This window comes from Lichenostomus cassidix, chromosome 6 (assembly GCF_008360975.1).
Source record: "Lichenostomus cassidix isolate B80296 chromosome 6, HeHo_3.0, whole genome shotgun sequence".
Taxonomy (NCBI): domain Eukaryota; kingdom Metazoa; phylum Chordata; class Aves; order Passeriformes; family Meliphagidae; genus Lichenostomus; species Lichenostomus cassidix.
The window spans coordinates 11192280-11212530 of NC_139487.1; the positions used below are offsets into that span (position 1 = coordinate 11192280).

A 20251-nucleotide genomic window follows, 5' to 3' on the forward strand; every position below is an offset into this window, starting at 1 on the left:
ATTGTTGATTGAACTTGTTTATTTCCATGCTGAAGCCTAGAAGTTGTATTAAGACTTCAGTGCATCCCACTGCCCACTGCTGGACTGCAACCTCAGAAATATACATGGGCTGTAAAGAAGGATATGTTTTGGCAATTGATGCTGAGAAATACACTGTTTCTGTTCTTGAACAAAAAGCTCCACCTGGTAAGAAATAGCTGAGTGTGTTTCATTCAAATAGGGAGGAAATTGGATAGGTGAAAGTTTTTTATGCTTTCTTCTGTTCTCCTGTTGGGTACCTTACAGAAATTATAAAGTTATATAGTAGAACTCTATTTGTTTTAATGTACTGTTTACATATAGTACATGATATTTTAAGCTGCAGCAAGCATCACTGATTTTCACTTTTGATAGTTAACACCAAAATGGAAGGCTGCTTTTAAAAAAGCCCAACAAACCAGCATTCTTTCTCTTTTTGAAATTATCAGACTGTTAAATGTAGCAAATAAAGAACTGGAAATCATCAAGAAATAAAAAGCTGAGGTATGACCAGAACTGTTTTTACCAGTTGAGTAGAAGGCAACAAGAATATTTGCCATTTGGGCTTTTTCTTGTCCTATGTATTCTTCTTTGAGTCCTATCCTAAAACTCTGTAATAAAATGGTCTGTATTTAGATAATACTGAAGCTTCTGCTTAATTTAAAACATACTGCAATCTGCATCTATTTAGCAGAATGCTTAAGTGCATGGCCAGCTTTAGGCACTGCTGAATTCCTGATACGGTGTTGCAGACAGAATCATAAGCAGCCACATTTCACTTGAGCATTGTTTTCAGAGTGGCTGAAGTTTCCTATATTTTCTAATAAAAAGAAATCATTGTTAGAAATAAGGCTAGCATAACCTAGCACTGGAAAGAAGATAAATCTGCATCTGAGCCCCTCTCCACATCAAGTCCATGTTATCTCCTTTTTACAGCTGTAAGCTGAATAACACAACTGAGCCTGCTCAGTTGCATGCATGGCAGAAATGGTAGATATTGAGGAAAAATGCACAGTTTTCATTTAGTGTACTGAACCTGCCCTTTTGTTCAGTAGAGTGGAATACAACTGACTTTTATTGCAATATTGACATGCAAACAAGGTTAACATTATCAATTGTCTTCCTTTGTGCAGAGTTCATTCAGAAAGTAACGGATGTGGTGTCCTATGTCCGTAGAGAAGTACAGACAAAGAAAGGTATTTCCATGTTCCAATGAAGCTAATAGATTTTTAGGCAGCACTGCTGATGTCTGGGAGTAATAATGTCTGAGTACAGCTGGAAGCCACTGGTTAGAAAATCTCATCTCATGCTGGCCTCTGTAAGACACATTGTTGGCAATCTTATGTGTGTTTACATGACAAAAGATTAATCGCTTTTGTGCTAATACACAGCCAAATTAAAAGCCTCAGGAGAAGCAGTGACAGTAGAAAAATTTCTGTTCGTTCTAATTTAAATTGGAATAAGTGATGCTAGAAGAGATTCCCTACTGCTTAGTTTTAGTGTGTCATTAGAACTGCAATCACTTGTAATTTATTTGAGTTAGGATTTAGGAGTTTGTTTCAAACACTTTGTTTTGGGCTCCACAGAACAAAAAATATAGAATGGATGAAGTTCAGCCCATTACCACAAAGATTCTTGCAGTCTTAGTATATGACGTACAAAGATGGTCTGAGAGAACTATGTTTGTTCAGCCTGGAGAAAAGGAAATGAGGGATTTTACTGTGCTTTAGCTATCCAATGAAATGTTATGGAGAAGATAACAACCAGACAGGCTGAGGACACAGTTTGCAACAATAAATTTATTTGCATATATTAGGAAATAAATACTTTCACAGTGAAGGTAGTCTGACATTGGGAGAAGTTGCCCAGAGAAGACACAGAATTTCCATTTTTGGCTATATTCAAACCTTAGCTGATATGACTCTGGACAACATGATCCAACTTTGAAGTTGGTTCTGAGTTTGCAGTTGGCTCAGTGCTGAGCAGGAGGTTGGATAAGAGGACTTCTAGGATCCCTTGCAATCTAAATGACTCTATGATCTTTTTGCTCACAAATATATAGTAAATTGTCCCATATTTGGAATTGCGACACATTGTTGCAATAAATTAAATTTGATGTTTTATGTTGGTTTTGTGCTTTCAGGTGGCAAACCAGACAATCTGCAAAAAACAGTTTTACTTGCCATGGCATTTTGTAATGAGGGACTGTATGCAGCTGGAAGTGTAAGGCATCCTTTATGCTTTTAACTGACTGTGTGAAAATCAAAGAACATTCAAATTGAGTATCTTTGCAGAGTTCACTGCAAAGACAGGAGTTAGGAAAAAGTGAAGGGCTGCAGGACTATAAAGGTCCTTACTGAAGTTGTCTATATTTACTTTGTTAAGATTTGACACAGGGGAGCAGAGTGTGAAAATATTCCAGTTTTGTAGTCAAAGAAGCAATAGAAGAGGACAATGCTGGTTTTATTTAAGAATATTGTAGAGGAACAGAAAAGAAGGATGGACAAAAAATAGGAAAGGAGAGAAAATGGCCAACAGAATTGCCCAATTGTTGTGTAAAATATAATTCAGTATCTAATCCAATCTGACAATGCCATTGTACATTCCTGCTTAAGTGGGGGGCAAATTCTTACACTGTCTCAAAAAGAATAATATGAAATCTAAAGCATTAGCTGATGAGAGAGTCTGTCTAACATTGACTGTCACTAAGAATGGTATTAAAGAACACCTTCATGTTCAATAGATTGATTATCTCTGGTTAGAGTCCTTTTGATTTAAACATACTAACGACAAATGAGATCATTAGAGATAGGATGCAGTTAAACACTGCTACTCTGGTGATTTTCAGAAATTCTTCCAGTTCAGTTTGCCAGATAGTGTAAATGACATAGACCTCATGTGGATTTGTACTTTTCTGCACAGGAGGGCATTTTAATCTTTTACCACATCAAAGGTCTGCAGTATGAGATGAAAATCTGTGCTGATATCTCACGACCCATATCCAATCTCATATTTTCTCCTGATTACACCAGTCTTCTGCTTGTCACTGACCAGGTACAGCATTTGAGATAATAGCACTGCAAAATGGGATATTCCTGTGATTCTACATGCATATGCTGATCCTATTAGTACAAAATGTCTAATGTAATCACACAAGTCAACAAATTATATCAGAGGTGAACACAGTCCATTCCGTGTTTTTAATGAAAATTGGAAAATTTTTAATGAAGCACATAACATCTGTCTCCTACAGATGGTGGAATATAAAGTACATAATGTTGAGATTTCCCAACAGAAATCCTTGTGTGTGTACAGTTGAGTACATGTTCAGGGTCTCCCATGTCCAAGTCATGGACCTACTGAGCATGAATTCCAGGCCTGATGTGTTCCTGCACAGGCAGAAAAGTGTAGCTTGGGTGTATCAGTGTTAGTTCATTTTAGAGCAATCCAGCTAATCACATTTTCAAGAAGTTATGTTTCTCAAACTTCTTGAAAATGTGATTAGCTGGATTGCTCTAAAATGAACTAACCTCATCTTCAGATAGTGTAAATTAATATAATCCACTAAATTCAGATGAATCCTAATGGGCACTTTTTACCTCAGGTTAGAGTCAAATATAAAACTTGAAAGAGTGAAGCTCAGAAAGATGGGCATTTTTGGTTCAAGTCTTTGAAAACTTTTAATGAAAAGTTCCATAGTGATGGATTATTTCTCTTTATTTGTCAGGGGACAGTCTATAGTTACAAACCTGCCCATAGTGGAGAAGCTGTCAAACTCTTGGACACATCCAGCAGCTGTTTTCTGGCAGCTGATTTTCTTACTCTAGGGAATGACTACTGTGTGGTAAGAAATTGTATTATTTCTAATACAGAGCAGTGGCTCTTTCCAGGTAACCAATATGTTGTTAAGGCACAAAATGAAAAGAAATCAGGACTGTTCTGATATTTGTTGCAATTTTGTTACTTCTCACTAAGGAAGTAAATGGGATTTATTTAGCTATAGCCTATTAAAGGGTCAGAACTTGCCCTAGAATGCAGGTTGGATAATTTATGTTCTATTGGTTCTGCTGCTGATTTGTGTGATTTATATTGTTCAGGAAAATAGCTGAGCAAAAGATGGATTCAATTCAGAGAATTGATGTTGTCCAACAATTCCTACTGATCTTTTCAGCCTTCTGCACAGATTGGAACATCCTGAGAGACACCTCTGTCCTGGGTCCAGGGATATAGAAGGTCTTACTCATGGACCTGTCTATTCTTAGAAATTCCTTGTTTTTCATTATGTCTTTTACTCCTGCAAGACAAATATTTTAGCCAACAATTCATTTCCACGCCATGAATTCTCCAGCAGCCAGCCTAGGAGACCTGGGGGGTCATAGTTGATTAAGTTAGCTGAATCTCTGTCTTCACCATTAGCATGCAGATGCTAAATTTTACCTGACTGTGTATGAGTAGTGTGAAGGATGAGTGATCTCTAGCCTTACTTCACTGTGGAATAACAGAATTGCCTAGATATAAGAAGAACTCAAGTATTTTTTTGATATCCATAATTTTTCCTTGAGAAAACAAGACTTCTCCTCAAGCCCTTTCCTATGCAAAGGAAATTACAAGCAGGTTCTTCTATTGCTGGCAGAACAGTGGGAGTGCTAATATTGATCAAGCTTACATATTTTGCCCTAAATTGTCTCCTTCTGCTTAAAGATCATTCCAGTAGTTGCTGGAATTCACAAAAATTATTAGAACTATTTCTTAGGTATGTTTACCTTGCAGCAACTGGATTTAATGGAAAGCCAAATAATCCCAAGTGAACTAGTAGCCCTTGATCTGCTATGCTCAGATTAGTTGAATTTATATTCTATAGGAGATCACTAGTAATTTTGAGACTATGGGGTTATTTCATCCTCTTTTGACTCTGTTTCTCTCTGTTCAACAGTCTGTAACAATTGCAGGAGAAGTACAAGTTTGGTCCTTGGCAGCTGGAACTTTCCTCAGCAGACTAAACCTTGGTATTGAGGTACATGTAACCAGGAGCATATGTCATGACTGATACTTAAAATTTTCTGTATTTTTCAATTGGTAGCATATTTTTCCACAGATTTGGATCAACCAGGGATGAGGAAAGCTCAGTAATGTCTTTGAACAACCCATGGATGAGATTTAAAGAAGATTATCTTTCAGAATGTTTCCTTGAGCTAATCAGGTCATGTGTTTATCTTGACTACAAAGAGGAAACATTTCAGCTAAATGTCCTAGTGATATTTCTTTAAACACATATTTGTAAAAAATAAATAATTTTTATGGTATTCCTTTCTTTTTTTTTTCTTTTTAATGAGTAACAGAAAAGTTTCAAGAGTATAAAAGCTAAATGCCTTGGCTGATATGAAAAACAGGTTTTAAGAATTGAATTGATAAAAGTATTTCAAACTGTTAATGCTTTGTCCTGATTTAAGATGAATTAAAATCCTGAAATCTGACTTAGTAAGGGGGAAAAATCCCTTTCTGTAACAGCTGTACACATAATAGTGCACTCACTGTTTTATTTGGGTGAAACTTCTTTCACTGAAAATCTGGAGAGTGGATATAATGGTTGCTTTTTTCTGGAAAGAACAGAATTAGCTTTTGATGTGTAGCTACAGAGCATAGGTAAAATATTCATGATGTCTCTAAAATACTTTCTTTGTTAAAAACATGTTTTTAAATAAACCACTTGGGGTTTCTTCTTCAAATTTGAGGGACTTTTAAATAGCAAAAGAAATTGCATACTAACAAATAGCCTGATATATAAAAATATGTTGAACTGTTAAGTATCTTTTACTTCTAAACTAGGCAACTTCTATGGCTTGCTGTCCCTCCTCCAACAGTGTTGCTGTAGGGACCCAGGGAGGTCAGATCTGTTTCCTTGATGTTACCAAAGCTAAAGCTCCACGGGTTGTTCACTGCATTTTTCTTTCCAGACTTCCAGTGCTGTCTTTGCAGTAAGTATGTAGTAGGTAGGAATATTGTCAATTTATTGTCAGTGGTATTAGTTGAATGTTTATTATCAGTGGTATTAGTTGAATAAAAAAATTTAAGTTTTTGTTCTACAAATAACAAATTGAAATATTTTAACAGCTTGTATGTTTTTCTAATATATTCTGAACTGTTTTCAAGAGGAGTAGCAGCAGGATTTATATGAGAGAATTGTAATAAATCTGTATTATAAGAAGGTTTAACTGAACACAGAAGATGTATAAAATCCTTTCTGAAAGATCACCATATTCCATGTATTTGACATTAGAGGATTATTTCTCATGGAATATAAATTTAAGGTTCTGTGAAGTTAAGTTTAAGCCTTTTGGTCTCTTTTTATATGGTGGATTTTTGTTACCATTGTTAATTATTCATTTGCTTAAAGTTCTGGAATTTAACAGTCCTTTTGTAATTAGCTCTAGTGATCTAAAAGGCTTTTTTTGTTTGGTTGGGGTTTTTCATTGGTTGGTTTTTTCCCCACTTATTGAAAAATCTGAGAGTATTTTATTCTATTTTTCAAAAGATACAGTGGATTTTGAACTGGTAAACATTAATATAAATCTGCCTGTTATTTGAGACCCAGATGTATCTCTTCTCACAGCTGCCTAAGACAGAACTTTAAAAATACAGAAATCGACTTGTTCAAATGCAAAGACATGTTTATTCAAAATAATATCAAGATCTGTATAGTAGTATTTATTTTTTTAAAGTTAATATAAAAGAAAGATTTAACAAAGTTGTTAATGCAGACTGCTGTGGAATATGATCATCTTTAGATTGACCACCCACTCAATTAGAAATTGCACTCATGGCACTGGGCTTTATATCAGGCCCTAACCCTGGAAACCCAGAAGCTGAAATTTATGTTTATGCTCTCAATGAAGTCAGCAAGTTATGGGAGTGAAATTATTTGCCTCTTTTCTTATTGATGGTAATGAACTGATTTCTACTTGGATTTGCATTTTTCCCAGTTATGATCAGAGTGGCCAGTTCCTCATTGCAAGAGCTACAGAAGGACACATCTTTATTCTAGATGCTCGTCCATCAAAATTATTCCAAGTTCTGGGATATATAGGTAATACATGTAACAACATTAATTACTTTTTCTTTTCTTTATTTTTTTCTGCATTTTAAGAATACTTGCCAATCAGGCTAAGCCATTTACCTTCATTCTACTTATTTTCTTGGAGGACTAAACATAATAAACATATTCTTCCCACCTATTTTGTCTGGGCCAGTCTTATTTTTGGGGTTTTTTGAGGGGAGTTGGGTGTTTTGTTTTGTTTTGTTTTGGGGGTTTTGGTTGCTTGGTTGGTTTTGGGGTTTTGCCTTTTCTTCTTTTCCTCTGTAACTTTAGTTAGCCAATGTACCAATATTACCTTTCTTTCAGAGTATATATAGCTCACAGGGAAAAGAGTGGATTAGCTGACAAAGTGATCACAGCTCCAGCACAAAAGTAATAGTGGTGGCAAAGAATAAAAAAACTTTGTGAGAATTTGGACTAAAAAACTGTAGCTTATGATAGTTGTGTGTAATTTCCTGTTACGAATTTCTGCCACAGACATCTTTAGTGTGGGGACTGCTGAAATTGTCAGCTTTGCTGGTTGATAGTGAAGATTAAAATGTGATGAACTTTAACTCAGAAAAAATATTTGAAATTTGTGAATTTTCTTTTCCAAAACCATTGTTTTTACAGATCACATCCATGTGTATAGATCTTCACTATAATTTTAAGTAAAAAGGACATGATTTTATCATTTTAATTGGTTTAACAAATAGAATTATATCTCCTTAAATAGTTTCTGTAACTTGCCTGATCATGTTCTCATTGTCTGGATAGTTTGTTAGAGGAGGAGTGTTCTGTGCTTTATCTGGCAGTTATCATCAGACAGCCTCAAAATTGCTACAGTTCAGGCTGGAGGTAAACTCAGATTTGACTATTTAATGTAACAATAATGTGCTTGAGGATTCCCAGCACCCATTGCCTGAAATGGAGTTGTGTGCATACAGCACTCCTGAGCTGAGATGAATTGTGAACAGGGATCTCGTTTTGTGTCACAGGATAGCTTAGTAAAAACAATGTTACCATGCTTCAGTAACGATTTCCATTGGTGTTCCTTACCTGCTTCAGTACTGGCAGATGAAGTGATCCATGTTTCTGTAATTTCTGACTTAAAGAATGACTTAGTGGAAGTGATGGTACTTCAGAATGTAGCAGAGGTCCAACAAGCAAGACTGGAAATTTTTTATCTGTCTTCAGCAATCATAACCGGTAAGAATTTAAATATTTACTAACTTTTTCTAGGGCAATAAGCCTAGTGTCAGATTTTCTAGTTATTGACATTTAATTTTTAAAAGGCCTTACAATTTACAAACTTTTCAAGAAGTAATTTGATAGTTTTCAACAAAGTTAGTATTTTCTTTAAATATTCACTAATGTGGGACTCCTTTTTTGCCTATTTTTAGACATATGAAATGGGGCTTGATTTTCAAAGTTGCTGAAGAGCTACAGTTATTTTCTTCATTCCAGTCATATCAGCCTTCTTGTCAGTCCTAATTTCAGGTGTCCCTTTAAAGCTCAAATTAGGGAACCAAAAAGAATAAAATGCCCTTCTGAAGATGTGAGCTGCAGTGTTTTAACTAATACCACCCAGGCTGTGTGTTCCTCATGGCAGATTCCTAAAACAAGTTCTAGATGAAGGCAATGGTGACATGAACCTGCATGCAAACTAATTAGCACTGTTGACATAATACTCAAAAAGAAGAGTAAATTAGTGTATGCAAATTGTCACATCACTGTGGTTAAATTGTTTCTTGTACTTCTCTAGAGCCAGTAGAGCTATTGCTCTGCTTCACTGCAGTGTGCTACATCAGCACAAGTCACTGAGTTGGTGTAAATCTAAGTAGTTAATTCCCAATCTCTTCCCTAAAAACTCACCTCATGCTCACTCCTTGCTGAGGATCATTTTTATAATTACATGATAGACAAAGCACCTGCATTAGTGGTAGTGATGCCTCTTTCTCCCTTTCCTTTATCAATCTTTTAGACAATGATAAGTATGTGAATGTACAAGGAATGTTTAGTGCTGGTGCCCTGAAAAAGAAGCAGTATAATCTGGATTGCCCTTTGAGCTCAGCAGTCAGATTGAAGGGTAACATTGTGTATGGCTACTGCACCTGTGCACCTTTCATCTGTAAATACCACCTTTCTGAAAAGGTAATTCTCTGAAGTTGCTTTGTTTTGGGTGGTGGTTAAATACCAGCAAACAAAGACATGGATGAAATTAATATAGCAGGATATTAAAGAAACCCTCTCTCTACTAAAAATACCTATTCCATCCATACATCAACTTTCAGTATCCTACCACTTGCTCAGAAACCAGGCAAAAGCAATGTCCTTGTTCTGTTCTATTGGTACTTCAAATCCACACAGCTTGCAGGCACTTCCCAAGCTGTTTCTGTGCTGAAGCTGTGGGTTTGTGCAGTGTGCTGAGTAACCTGGACATGCAGCTCCTGAAGGGACTGAGCCAACATGAGCCCAGAACTCTCAGATGCAAACCCAGCCCAGCCTCACAGTGAAGCAGTGGGGGCTTCAGGAAGCCACTGTCATTGCCTGCTGCTGAACTGCAGCTCTCTGCAGCTCATGGGTCTCCCACAGCTTAAGAGTCAAATCAGGGAAAAAGCTGAATTCTAAAGGTCAGCATTCCTCCTTGACGTGTCCCATCCTTTCTGAGCCAAGAAATTCCAGGCTCAAACAGACTGAATACAGACCCTTTTGCAGAGATGAGAAGCAAATCAGCAGCACAGCCATGGCACTACTTCCTGAGCTCAGTAATCCAGCAACAGTTTAAACTGTGATGCATGCAGTAACCCACAAACCTCTCATAAATCTTCTCAAAATGGCATAGATATTTCATAGATATCATCTGAACTGCTAGTAACCTTTTTTTTTGTTTGGCAGAATAATGGGGAAGATCCATCAGTATTTTCATCAAAGAAGATTCCTAGCAATCAGTTTGGATCAGGTTTGCTCTGTTTATCACCCAACAGCCAGCGGCTGGCAGCAGCAGCCAAGGATGGTGTTTTGTTTATCTACAATACCTCTTCTCTGGTAGGTGGGCATCTGGGCACAGGCTTTGTTTGATTTACATGAGACAGAAGTGTAAAAATTGCTCTCCTTCACTGTAAACTTTTCCTTACTTGAATAGAGGTGTTTGAGAAAAATTTATGTTGAACATGAACTGACATAGCATTGTACTAGACAATTGTTTTTATGATGAATGTGTATACAATCATACAAACCACTTCCTTCCTTCTTCAGTAAATCTCAGAGTAGCTAATTTTGCTACTGTTCTTTATCTTCTGCAAAATCAGTGTACTACAAACTTGTCTCATATGTAATCAAACCTTTTAAACTTAAAAATCCTAGTATTTTACATACTTTTTATTGCCATTTTGGATTGACTTTTAGCTAAACATAAAGAAACATTAACATATTTTTAAAAGTTAAATAATAAAAATAATTTAAAGACATATTCCATTATGAAAATGTATTTGCTGATACTGCTTCTATGACTTCCCTAGGATATACTTGCTCAAAAGCATTGTCTCTCATATCAAGGAAAGGGAATCAGATCCATGGTTTTTTCGCTGGATGGCAATTTCATCCTAGTTAACGGTGAAAATGATTGTGCCCTGGTGTGTCTGAACTGGAAGTATGTATAAAGTGGCAGACTAATATTGATTGTGTCATTTCCTGTATCCTGATAGATTAATTTTTGCATCTGCTTGTGATTCTAGACTTCCTTTTTCTTAGTCTCAAAGTAAGGAGAAGAATTGGGTAGAAATAAAATCATCCCTTTCATCTTTAGAGGCAGCCTGGCCTCCCTAGCTCAGGAAAAGTCTTGCCCTTTGGGTCTGATTGCAGCAAAACATACAGGAGTATCTTTTGAGAATTATCACCAACAGTGATACTTCTTATCATTCTCAAATCAGCTCTCTGGAAAGGGTTCTCTGGGGATGTAAGGGATATAATCTCCTGAGATACTATTTTAACTCAGAGATATGGAGACATCACAGCTTTAATGGGAATTCTACTGTGGCTACAGAGAGCTCTTAGCAGACATTAGGAGTAAGAAACACCTGAAAATACAGCTTTGCTGTGGTAAAAGAAATGTTCAGGTAGATGCATAAATTAAAGATGACTCTGTCAGAGCAATATTTCTAATATGGGTAATCCATCTTTCAGAATTTTTACTTCTGTGGAGACTTCACTTAATGATACAATTCTAGAACTCAAAAGAATACAAAAATATTGAAAAGGCATTTAAACAGCTTATTAATTGTGTTATAAAGAATATTTAATACTTCATCCTTTTCCATAATATACAAAAAAATACATCAGTTCCTTTTCTGTTTACCAGGGAGATAGAGGAAGCTGAAGTTGAGGAAGCTGCTCTTTACTGGCAATCTCTACATGATATACTGAACAAGTCTACTTCAGATGAAAATTCTGTTTTACAGTCTATGGCAGAATGGAAGTTTGACCCAGAAGCCACATCAAAATCACCTCCAGTAAAGAAATTTATGGTGTTTTCTTTATTTTTGAGGGGGAAAAAAAGCTTGATCATTATCCTAAAATTGTACATGATGAAAATTGTCCTTAATCCACTGATCCTCTTGTTAAAATGGAAGAATACCCCTGAGGATAGGCTGAATATGATTACATAGGAATTTGTGGAAGAGTACTATCAAAGAAATGGAATATCTGTGGGAAGTTGACATTCTCCTCTTCAGTTTCACTCAAGTTCCTCAGCCACAGAAAACTCCGTGATAGTCAGTTTTTCCTCATGTAAAGTTATGTGCCATTCCATGTAGTGTGATGTTACTCTACACATTGTGTGTTAACTAATTGTACATTTTCCCATTGAAATAAATTAAAATAGTGATTACAGAGATTAGTCCAGTCAATAATTTGAGTCAAAAAGCTTTGCATAATAGCAAAAGGTTTGCAGGATCAAATCTGGGGACTGGTTAGACAACAAAAATGTAACACTCTCTAATTTGGTGGTGTTTCTAATGTGAGCCCACTTTTTATTTCATTTCCATCTTTCGTCCACTCTGTCTGTAAGTACCTGGGCTAGATGTTTATATCCTTAATTTCAGCAGGCACCATGGAAATCTTCCAATGCAGAGATGACAGAAGAAGATGGAAACATCACAGATACCAATGAAATGACATGGATAGACCAGAAAATACAGAAGGTACTTTCACAGAAAAAGTATTACTCAAAGCCAGACTTTTCAGGGGTCATTAGTCACTTGGGGTGCCAAGGTATTTGCTGTAAAGGGATCTAGTTTCAAAAGCTTTTCTCACATTTGGACCTCTCTTTAACCACTGCAACCTAGACTTTTAGAAATCCTAGGCCAAGGTTATAAACACATCAGAAAAGGTGCCTAGCACAACAGGAGCTCTAAAGACCAAAAAACCACTTCTACACGAGGATTTTTAAATAAAAAGGCAAAGAAAAAAGAAGCGTAACAAACTCACTTCTTTTAGAAACTTATAGACTTCTTTTATTCCAAATGTCAAAAAGTTGCACAGAAGATTATTACCAGAAACCAAGCAGGCTACTCAATAAAAAATGAAAACAATGAAAAATCTAAAGATTAAAAAGTTCTGGCAGAAGGCTTTATGCAGTTCAATGTGTCTGTAAGCACTGCTCTTGTAATTATGTCTTTCTTTACTATTTTCTCTTTTTTAAGCTGTATTACTGTACAACCAGTTTACAATGTGACCTGGCTATACAATCTGTTTTCTCTTGTGCAATTCTAAGGATGATCCTATTGAATTAGGATTGTGTCTATTTCAGTTATTAACCCCTCTGGCATCTTCTGTACAGATAATGTTCCTTTAGGTTACTTCAGTATTTTTTTTCTCTTGCCTGTTTTTTGTCTTTCAACAATACATTTGTTGTATGTCAGGTTATGAGAGAAGAGACTGAGAGATTTGCTAACCAGAAGGAAGAGATACAAATGGGAATTAAAAAGCTGCGTGAAACTGTGAGTTTCTTACAAGGGTAATGGCTCAGCTTCCCAGTTTTGTGTACAAGAACATTTCCTTTATGGCTGTGAGCTGTAGTGCTCAGTTACATTTTTGTCATAAACTCTGAGCAGACAGTTATTAAAGAGATGTGTTTCTTCAGAGATAAAAGCTGAAAGTGCCAGGAACTCCTGTCTGCTTCTCCACTTCCTTTGCTCCAAAAGAATATTTTGTATCACCCTAATGTATTGAACTATCTGTCCCCTCAGCAGGCTAATTTCTGCCTGTCAAACGACTTTCCATTACAGAAAATACTTTCCTTTTTTGTCTGTTTCTTCCCATAAGGCAGTTAAAAATGCAGGTAATTAAAAGAATTTTCTCTGATATCAAATTCTATAGTGTTAAAAATAGAATTTTCTCTATTCACATTCAAATTACTTTTTATTCTTTATATTTCTTGTTTTAAAAACAGATTCAGAAGATGATGCATGAAAATGAGCAGGTGCCAGACATTGAGAAACTCGAGCACTGGGAGTTCAACCTGGATTTCGAAGGACAGAAAAAAGCACAAGCAGAGGCTGAACAAGATGTGGCCATGGTATGACAAAATGGGGGAACATTTTAAAATTATCAGTGGAAAGGAGAAAAATGAGTGAAAAACAGAGGATTATCTCAAAGTTGCTGTTCACTGCTGAGAAGCAGAAAAATGGAAAAGTGTTTAAAGTCACTGTTTGAAGCAGGTGAAACTGCTGATGCAGACAATGCAGATTGGAATATGATTTAATGCCAGAAACTATAAATCTCACACTGTGGCCTTGGGCATGTTGTTTAAGTTCTGGAATACTTTTCTTCACATATAAAATGATGCCTTCAGTACTATGCAGTATAGTTTTTGGAGAAGATATTTAAGTGATAGTCTAATAAGATTAAATATTGATAATTCATTTAATCTGTTAGTTTTCTTTCAAAAAACTCAATGCAAATTGTCCATATCTTGTTACTTTGCACCACATCTTGTTATTTTCTCTTCTGTGTCTTGAAAGGCAAGGAAGGAGATTGAGATGGAGAATTTATCCCACTGCTATTTGCAGGATTTAATCAAATATGAGTGCTGGGATGTTATGTGTGTAAAAGAACGTGCAGTTAAGGTAACCTCTTCTTTCTAAGACATTTATTGCAATAGTTTATTTATTCTTTAAGGTACTGGGACAAAATAACACATTTCTGATTTGCTTATGGTGTGGGAAAAACTTTACCTCTTCCCAGGGCTCAGGGAAATCTATTCTGTTCATTTTGTCTGAGCCTGGCTGATTTTACCTTCTAAGGTGGAAATGGGTGCTGATAAGCAAGTAGGCAACTCTTTAATTCCTTGATCTCAAACAATATATTTACACAGTATTGCTAAAAGGAGAAGTAAATAATATTTTTCTTTGTGCAGTCTGCATTAATTCTGCTACACAGAACATAAAGGCAAAATTTAACCCTGATTTTGCCTATTTTAAACAGAGGGAGATGAGTCAAACTGATGATACTGGATTATCCCAAGGGTAGTAAAAGACCAAAAAAAAAAAAAAATCTAGTTCTGGTTTGATTCTGTGGATAAAGGTGAATAAAGAGACCATATCCATAGATTATGTCTAAAAACTGTATTTAATACATTGTCCATACTAATTGATCCTCAGTTTTATTCCTGATTCTAAGAAGTCCTTGTTTAGCATTGAGGTATTGAACAAATTAACTGATAGAATCATTCTGAAGAACTTCTTACTTTGGGTTTTTGTATTTTAAATTTGAGCAGTGCTTCCATACAGATTGTCAAGTGAGTAATTATCCACTGAAGGAACGTAGTAAAGAAGAGCTGGAAGCTGTGAAGAAAATTCTCCAGTTAAAGGTGACTGAGACAGCTGACCTTAAGATACAGATCATGAGGGTCTGAGCTGGCATCTTATCACTTCTTTATCTAGTTACATTCCTAAGGTCCATTTTCTTTCTGTAGAAGTTGTCAAAATTTTTTTAAAAATATTAATAAAGATGAAATGTTGTTTAAAAAATGTATGTCTTAAATAATCACAGAATAGCTGAGGCTAGAAGAGCCCTTTGGAAGTTATCTAGTCTAACATTCCTAGAGCATTAACTCAAGGCTGTGTCCAGTGAGTCTTGGAATATCTCCATGGTGAAAATATCTCCATGGGCTACCTCTTCTCCCATTTGACAACCCTCACAAGAAAAAGAACCCCCCAAGCCTTCTCCTTCCTGAGGCTAAACAATTCCAGTTCTCTCAGTCTGTCCTCACATGCTAAATGTTTAAAGTCTTTGCTGATATTGGTGGCCTATCACTGGACTTTCTTCTGTATTCCCATGTGTTGTGCTGGGGAACCTACAAATGAACCCAATATTCCAGATAGGATTATTTCAATTTGTATTATTTTGATCACTGAGCTTAATTGAAGAATATAACCTCTAGAATTCTTTTTATAATAGGACACTGGATCGTGTACCAATGTAACACAGTTGCCATGTTTGTGATCTGCAGGCTCAGAAGACAAACCTTGATGTTGACTCTGAGACTGTTTTACCTGAGGAAGAAGGAGAAAAGGCAGCAAAAGTGGCTGATGATGGTGCATCTCACTGGCTAAATGGAAGCCTGAGTGCTCAGTATGGTGGGGACATATCTACCCTATACCACCAATGTGACTTGCACACCAGGGAGCAGAAATTCAATCAGATAATATTATTGAAGGTGACATCTTCTGAAATTTTTCTTACTGCAGTGACACTGTCATATCTGTTGGTTTTCATAGCAGTCACAGCCACTGTTAGATTTTGGACATAGTGACACTAAACAATAGAGAGTTTCACCAGTCTCTTGAGTAACTGAGACAAAAACTGATAAATGCACATAGTGCATTCTACTTTGCTTTGTTGAGATCAATTGTTTATGCTAAAAGAAGAATTTATCCACTAAGAATATATACTTTTTAAAATTATTATAAAGTATGCGGTGTTTTATAAAAAATCACTTTCTAATGTTTGTTTAATGGGCACATTTTACTTACATGCATCAGAGGATCACATGAAAGCATATTGAAACTGCAGGTTGCATCAGGAAACTGTATCCTTTCTCTGTCTCCCTGCACCTGTGATTTACAGTCTCCAAATTTACAAGTCACATTTTGATTTTTTTTCTTTGGAGCTCCTTCTTTCAGCTGAAGAGGGCCAAAAAAAGCAAATAGAGGACAGCCTACTTTTTCATCCAGCTTTGGCAGCAGTATGTTTCTTTCAGACGCTTTCTTAAATGCCAAATATCTGAAATAAAGAATCTGAATAAAAAAATCCTAGGGAAAAGAAAAAAGGAGATCATCCACCCCACTCCATTTAACAAAGCTTGAACTCTGCCCTTATGATTTTCACAGAAAGGCTTTACCAGTTTATCTCCCTGTCACATACAAAAATACACACATTTGTGGTTCTGATGGCTTGAGGAGCAGTATATAAACATGGATGGATGTGACCTGAACAGTCCTGCTGTTTCCTTTTTCGGTATTCCAGGACATCATTTACAAAGTGAAAACTGCTTTCAATGAGGAATTTGACATGGTGGTACAACAAAAGGAGCAGGAGATAGCACAAGTGAAAGAAAGTAACGTGAAGATCCGAGAAATCTTGGCACAGCTTGAACTTCAAGTGGAAGTGTGGGAGCCAGACTTTACAGATGATGAGATGCCAGAGCGAGCTCTCACCGTTCAGGATTCAGAGGTGTCTGAAAAATGCATCTTTCTGTTTCACCCACTCAAATCCAGTTCTCTAATTCTTCTCGTTTCCAAACATTGTGTCAGTACTGAAAAACCTTAAAGCAGATGTGTCTGTCTACTTAAAGTCTTCTTTTTGGCTCATATTCTTACCTTTCCTTTTTAGGGAGAGAAACCTTCAATAAAATAAGTACATCTGAAATTAATAAAATGTATATAAACTTAATTTATTGCTGCTAAAACTTTTTAAAATGCCCATAAATCAGGTAGAAATTCCTTGTTCCTGACATTCAAACCAGGCATTCAGGAACTGCTTCCATAGTTAAGGGTTTCTCTATTTAATCTCTGTGCCATTTTGAAACAAAGTAGTTTCAAACTAATAATCTAAGTATTAGAGCATACTTAGTACTGTACTTATAAATTCAATTAATTAATTACAGAGAAACCCCATATTTCTTATGTAATATATTCCACTGATCTTATCTGCTCATTTGGTCAATCTTTTCCCATTGCTCTCTTCTCTCTCACCAGTCCATGTTATCCCACTGTAAAAGGCATGCACAAAACACAACTAATATCAGTGAAAGTGATGGAAGTTTGTTTTTCAGGATATTTAAACTTAGTTTTTGTAGCTGTTCAAAAGGAGAATTTTCATTTTGTGGAATATAGTTATAGAGCAGAGATACAGAAAGCATTAAGAATTTGTGTTACACCATTTTCATGGTTTAACCCCAGTCAGCAACTAAGCACCACACAGCTGCTCACTCACTCCCCCATCCCACCATGGTGAGGGACAGAACTGGGAGGGTAAAAGTGAGAAAAATCATGGGTTGAGATGAGAACAGTTTCATAATTGAAATAAAATATAATAATAATAACAACAATAATAATCATCATTGTAACAGATGCAATTTAATCGTCATCATAAATGTAATTAAGAGGAAAATAATAAAAAGAGAAAGAAATAAAACCCAGGAGAAACAACTGATGCAAATGAAAAACAATTACTCACCACCAACATACCAATCCCAAGGCTGTGGGATGCACTGTACCAGTGCATCTGTACCAGCTACTAGGAAGAAAATTAACTCCATCCCAGCCAAAACCAGGACCGCCGCTTTTGCAAAGGTTCTCAGTCCACATGTGATTGCATTTGGAGAAGAGAATTCTGATATAAGCCTCATTTTCTTCCTTCAGATTAAAGCTGAGAAAATCTTGACTCAAGAGGAGATAGAGCAAATAGAATTGCTGGCTAAGCTTGAAATGGAAAGACTTCTTGCAGCTACGGTAATTATAGTAGTATCCCATTTACAGGCCTTTGTCTCTGGTTAGGCTTATTTAATTATTGCAGCATTGAAACATTCCAGTAATGTAGTATGGGAGAATAAATTTAAACTGGTAGGTAATGATGATATGTGCCTTTTCCCTCTTATTGATTGTTTACACTCAGAACTACATAGGTCAGCTGGGAGGAGAAAATACAGTGTTAAGCTCACAGTTTTTAAACATGTGCTTAGTGGCAGTTTAAAATACCATATCAGGTGGCTAGCAACTAGATACATGTCCAAATTCATGCTACTGCTCAATCAAGAGTGCTTAATATGTGTTTTTTGATTGAGCAGCCTCTGTTCTTCAGGGATCAGATTAGAAGACTGCAGTGCTTTCCTCTGGCTTTAAAATGTGTATGTGAAAAAACTGACATGATGGCTCTGGCCCCAAAAGAGAGGCACAGTAGTACTGTATGCCTATGTGTTCTTTCCAAAACTGCCAAAATGGTAGTTTGAGTAAGTTATTTGGCATGTCAATATCGTTTACCAGAAAAAACTCTGAAACTTTTGGCATGTTTCATAGACATCCCCAAAGAGCATCGATCTACTAGTGACACACTGAATAATTGTATGGGTGATCTAGAGGTGAACACTCATACACAAAACTTGCAACTGCTACACCTACTTTTGTACCTTCAAGTATTTTTTGTGATTGTTCCCAGGACGATGAAAGACTGCGTGCTCTTGATGACATGATGGGGGGAGTGCTGGAAATCAGGAGGGAAGACATCTTAAAAATGGTGAGATGTGTTTCTGCCATGTCCTTTAGGAAGCTTGTGGGCTCTTGTGCCAATGTGAAATTCAACCAGCAAATATCTCCAACCTCAGTGTCAGAAGAAAGCTGGAGAGCTGTAGAATTGCATTATGACTGATAGACTCCATAAGAGAGCATACACAAGAAAAGACCACAAGATTCTACTGCCTGTGTATGATTTACCCATCAACACCTGTTCCTATCACAGTGGAATACTGTAGGATCATCTATTTAATGTACTATCATTACATCTATCTAATATATTACCATTATAACAACTATATTGCTGGAGGAAGGGTCCATTATCCATGGCTGTGATCTTAGAGAAAACCACTGTATTTCATTTAACTCAGCAAATATAAATATTACAGTAATAGAAGAAGAAATGGATGTGAATAAGTGCCACAATAAAAGGGTAGGGCAGACCCAAGCCCTCCTCTGAAATCAATATGTTTTGGAAAATTAGGACTCCACTTAGAAGTTTATGTTAGCATGGAGTTAGATTTGGGGTTCTGAAACAGCAAATGTGGTAAACCTTATACTGACAGTAATATTTGAGTTCTAAATACTTGTATTTTATAAGATCCAGCAGTGAATTCCTGTAAGTCAGTAAGTGAATCTAGCACAATATATATACACTAAAATTACTGGTGAAAGTAACAGACCAGAGCAACAGAATATATATGTTACTTTGACCCAAGGCTTGTACCTTACTAAGAAATACCTTTTGTTAAATTTAGTGCATGCTGTGGTTTGTTAGTGTGCTGATGTAGGGTTAAGCTTGCTTTTTAGCATATTTTTCTTTAATACTTCCAGGATATTCCTCCACCATCTTTTCTATCCAGACCTGATGATCTTTGGACTGAAGAAGAAAAGAAAATATTTGAAGAATATGAGAAAAATGTCAAGGAACTGAATGAAGGAAAAGAAGAATATAGAGAGGTAAATTAAAATGAGGAAAGGATGGGTTTGTTCAAAGTGCTCATAACCAAAGCTTCTGATCTTTCTCAGAAGGAACTTCTAAAAATGAATACTAATAAATGGGATAAACTAAGAATAAATGATCATCAAAGATCATGTGGCTTATTAAATAAATCCTAGCTTAGACAGTAGAATTAGGCAGACTCCACTTTTAACAATTACTATGGATAAAAACTGTGATATCCTAAGAAGGTTACTTTCCTTCACAAATGGACCAGTATTTCTAAAATGTGTTTTTCAGGTTCCATTCCCAGAGTTGCTGATGCAATAAAAAAATAATACAATTATTTTTATTCTTCAGAGTGGTATTGGAACAACAATGGTAGCCTGGCAGACCTTTCTAAACAAGTAATTTCTGTGGCCTTTTGGC

The 20251-nt window shown here is 36.1% G+C and overlaps 1 protein-coding gene across 3 annotated transcripts in view; it reads left to right on the forward strand.

Moving 5' to 3' along the window:
• The window catches only part of CFAP43 (cilia and flagella associated protein 43), a 42899-nt gene that overhangs the window by 11271 nt on the left and 11377 nt on the right, over nt 1-20251 (forward strand). For 2 of the 3 annotated variants that reach the window (XM_085064893.1, XM_085064894.1), the window contains exons 6-28: nt 36-186; nt 1152-1214; nt 2162-2241; nt 2941-3072; nt 3746-3862; nt 4952-5032; nt 5845-5993; nt 6999-7102; nt 8159-8299; nt 9075-9244; nt 9989-10138; nt 10612-10742; nt 11451-11601; nt 12193-12291; nt 13012-13089; nt 13542-13667; nt 14113-14217; nt 14868-14960; nt 15603-15809; nt 16619-16825; nt 18016-18105; nt 18809-18886; nt 19717-19842. In XM_085064893.1, the coding sequence (XP_084921019.1) occupies nt 36-186; nt 1152-1214; nt 2162-2241; nt 2941-3072; nt 3746-3862; nt 4952-5032; nt 5845-5993; nt 6999-7102; nt 8159-8299; nt 9075-9244; nt 9989-10138; nt 10612-10742; nt 11451-11601; nt 12193-12291; nt 13012-13089; nt 13542-13667; nt 14113-14217; nt 14868-14960; nt 15603-15809; nt 16619-16825; nt 18016-18105; nt 18809-18886; nt 19717-19842 (2829 nt within the window). The remainder of the gene's footprint in view (nt 1-35; nt 187-1151; nt 1215-2161; nt 2242-2940; nt 3073-3745; nt 3863-4951; nt 5033-5844; nt 5994-6998; nt 7103-8158; nt 8300-9074; nt 9245-9988; nt 10139-10611; nt 10743-11450; nt 11602-12192; nt 12292-13011; nt 13090-13541; nt 13668-14112; nt 14218-14867; nt 14961-15602; nt 15810-16618; nt 16826-18015; nt 18106-18808; nt 18887-19716; nt 19843-20251) is intronic. The other variant, XM_085064895.1, reaches the window with a different exon arrangement.